This window comes from Alligator sinensis, unplaced genomic scaffold (assembly GCF_000455745.1).
Source record: "Alligator sinensis unplaced genomic scaffold, ASM45574v1 scaffold243_1, whole genome shotgun sequence".
Classification (NCBI taxonomy): domain Eukaryota; kingdom Metazoa; phylum Chordata; order Crocodylia; family Alligatoridae; genus Alligator; species Alligator sinensis.
The window spans coordinates 2,489,155-2,491,786 of record NW_005841841.1 but is presented as its reverse complement, the minus strand read 5'-3'; the positions used below and the strand labels follow the sequence as shown (position 1 = coordinate 2,491,786).

The 2,632-nt window shown below is 39.5% G+C and overlaps 1 protein-coding gene across 1 annotated transcript in view; it reads right to left on the bottom strand.

Moving 5' to 3' along the window:
* MED14 (mediator complex subunit 14) overlaps positions 1 to 2,632 on the bottom strand; it is a gene marked incomplete at its 5' end in the record, with an annotated part of 59,731 nt that overhangs the window by 6,222 nt on the left and 50,877 nt on the right. Inside the window, 2 exons of the mRNA XM_025205283.1 lie at positions 646 to 881; positions 1,704 to 1,886. Of these exons, the coding sequence (XP_025061068.1) occupies positions 646 to 881; positions 1,704 to 1,886 (419 nt within the window). The remainder of the gene's footprint in view (positions 1 to 645; positions 882 to 1,703; positions 1,887 to 2,632) is intronic.

Genomic DNA, 2,632 nt, shown 5'->3' with positions numbered 1-2,632 from the left:
TTCCCTAAAAGCATAAGTTCCTTCCCCCAACCCTTCCAAGAGAACAGCTTCAGAATTTTGTCAGTCTAAGGGAGAAGATTCATTCCCATGTTAAGCAGAAACAGGAGGCTGACAAAATATTGCTTTACCTTTCCCCAATGCATGAATTGCATATGCAAAATTTTAAAATGCAAGAGCTTAGAGATCTCGTATATAACGTTTTATTAGCATTAAACTTCACATCCCAGATGTGGAAGTTCAGTAGGCATCATACTCATTCAACTGGAGGAGATAATTGAGGCAGAGAAATTAAATGCTTTTTCACACTTAAGTAAGAGCCAGGAATAAAACAAAGGAGTCCAGTTTCTCAGCCCTTAGTCTAATCACTGCACTCTACTCATTTAGGTATTTAGCACACATCTTCACAGGAGAGATGAAAAACAGATGAGAATTCAAACTCAAAAGTTGGAAACATGAACTAGCAACAATATTCAGGCTCTTGTTTGAAGTAAAGTCAGACATCTCAGAAAATGAGGAAGTAATTACAATGGAGATAAATTATCTTCATAATAAAATGCAAGCCAATGCAAAAATATGAAAAAAAATTGCAAAGCTGTACCTGAAAAAAAATGAATACTTGGGGTCAGACATTGATCATTTACATACCGTTTCCTGCTGGATGATCCTTTGAAGATGTCGCCTCATAATAACTGATCCAAGGAATCGTTCAAGAGGGGAGCAAAGATAGCTACCAGCTAGTCCTGGCACAAGCCCAGGAGTAGGAGAGGGCAGCAAAAGAATATTCAAGGCACTGTGGGTGAGGATCGTGGGGATGGACGCAGCCCAAGAGCGCTGAGGTAGTTTACGAGGTGGAGGCATGTTGGTTGGCATTGTCTGGGAACCTACATGGGATAGAAGAATCCTCAATTACCGATAATGTTCCGAGTTAAACTGCAGTTTGTCTCCCAAAACTTTGAAGGTACAATGTATAAAAAGGATTGGTCTAGGCTCATAATAAATGTGGATGGGTTTTTGAGCGTGATACAACGAGACTAAGTTTGAACATGGTAGAAGCTTCACCTTGCCCCCTGCCAACTTCATGCATTTAATGATTAGTCCTTGCTTGGTCTTCACAATTCACTTTTTTCCTTTGGGACTTACATCACTGACTACCCTAAGAAGAGAGAGACAGGTATGGCAGCAAAGCAAAAATGTTCAGCTATTTTACTCAATGCCTCTGTGAAGAGAATCACAGAGTTGTCAATAGCTTGGTTTCCAGTCTCAGTCTCAAAGCACAGGAAGTTAGCCCACCAGCCAGTCTGGCCAATTTTATACTGAAACTAATTGAAAAGTATAATTAAACCATCTTGTAGAAATGGTGTTCTAGCTTTGAAGCCTGAAGTTTTTTTCTCATGAAGTCAGATATGCTTTTCAAAAATTTCTTGGGACTGCTGCCATTTAGCTTCTTCACAGTAATAGGATTCACAGGTTTACTCACTGAATGAACTGCCAAAATCAAAACATTGATCTTAAAATTTACCATTTGCTATTATTTAGCATCCTTTCCACTTTCTTTTAGAATTTACACTAGACCAAAATTAATGCATAGATTAGTAGATTCTTTTGCTATGTAGCGATTGTATGTAAAAGGGTGCTAGCAAAAAGTGGAACTAGAAATATTCACCTTAGCCACATCATAAATTGTAAGCGATAGTAGAACGTACTTGTTCCAGCTCGTGGGGAATGAGAAGCATCTGGGACTGGAGAATGGAGGGAAGGGTTGGCTGGTGACATTCCAGGCATGCGTGCTGCTGGTGAGGGACCAGACACCTGAGGAGATCCTGGCCAATTCCCTGCACGCTGACTGGGTGACATCATTGTGTATGGTGAACTAGGATCTATCGTACCTGTGGAGGTTGCAAAGTTACTTTTGCAGGGATTTTTTTTTTTATTATTATTTATTTTTTTTAAAGCAAAGCTATTCTAAACTAGAAAATATAGGTCAAACAAAATGGACCTGAAACAGAGTACTCAGATCTTAGTTTGAAATAACAAACACAAAGTATCCACAATCTTTTAACTCACACTTTACCTGCAGACAAATAAGATATAAGAATGCAGAAGGCACCTTTACCACATTTTCTATTTTTTTCAGACATAACTTTAAACTAGAGCTTAAGAACTTCCTACTTCACCCAAGCTCCTAATATCTACACTACAAACATGCCAGGCAGTAGCACAAACATGTTGAATTGCTCCATGCATGGTACCTCCCAAACTAGAAGCAATACAGCAACAGGGCTAATTTGTCACAGCTGAATAACAGTGATATTAGTTCACCCACAGCACTGCACAAACACAGTTAACACTGCTACTAGTCTGGGAGGTAGTGCAACACAGTTGAGTGAACTACAATGGTAGTGGCTGACCAGCCCAAAGGGATCCTTCCATGTGGAGTCCTGCTGACAACAGTGGGCTTCTACGTACTACCATATATAAGAAAGCTGGACACAGAAAAAGGCAAAAAGCTGTATTTCATTACAGTAAATGTCTTTACAACAACCAAATTGTAGCAAAGCTTGCTTCATAAAGTCATCTGCATGTTCCTCAGCAAATATAATCTGGCAAGTCCAAAAGCACCACCAAGAGATGA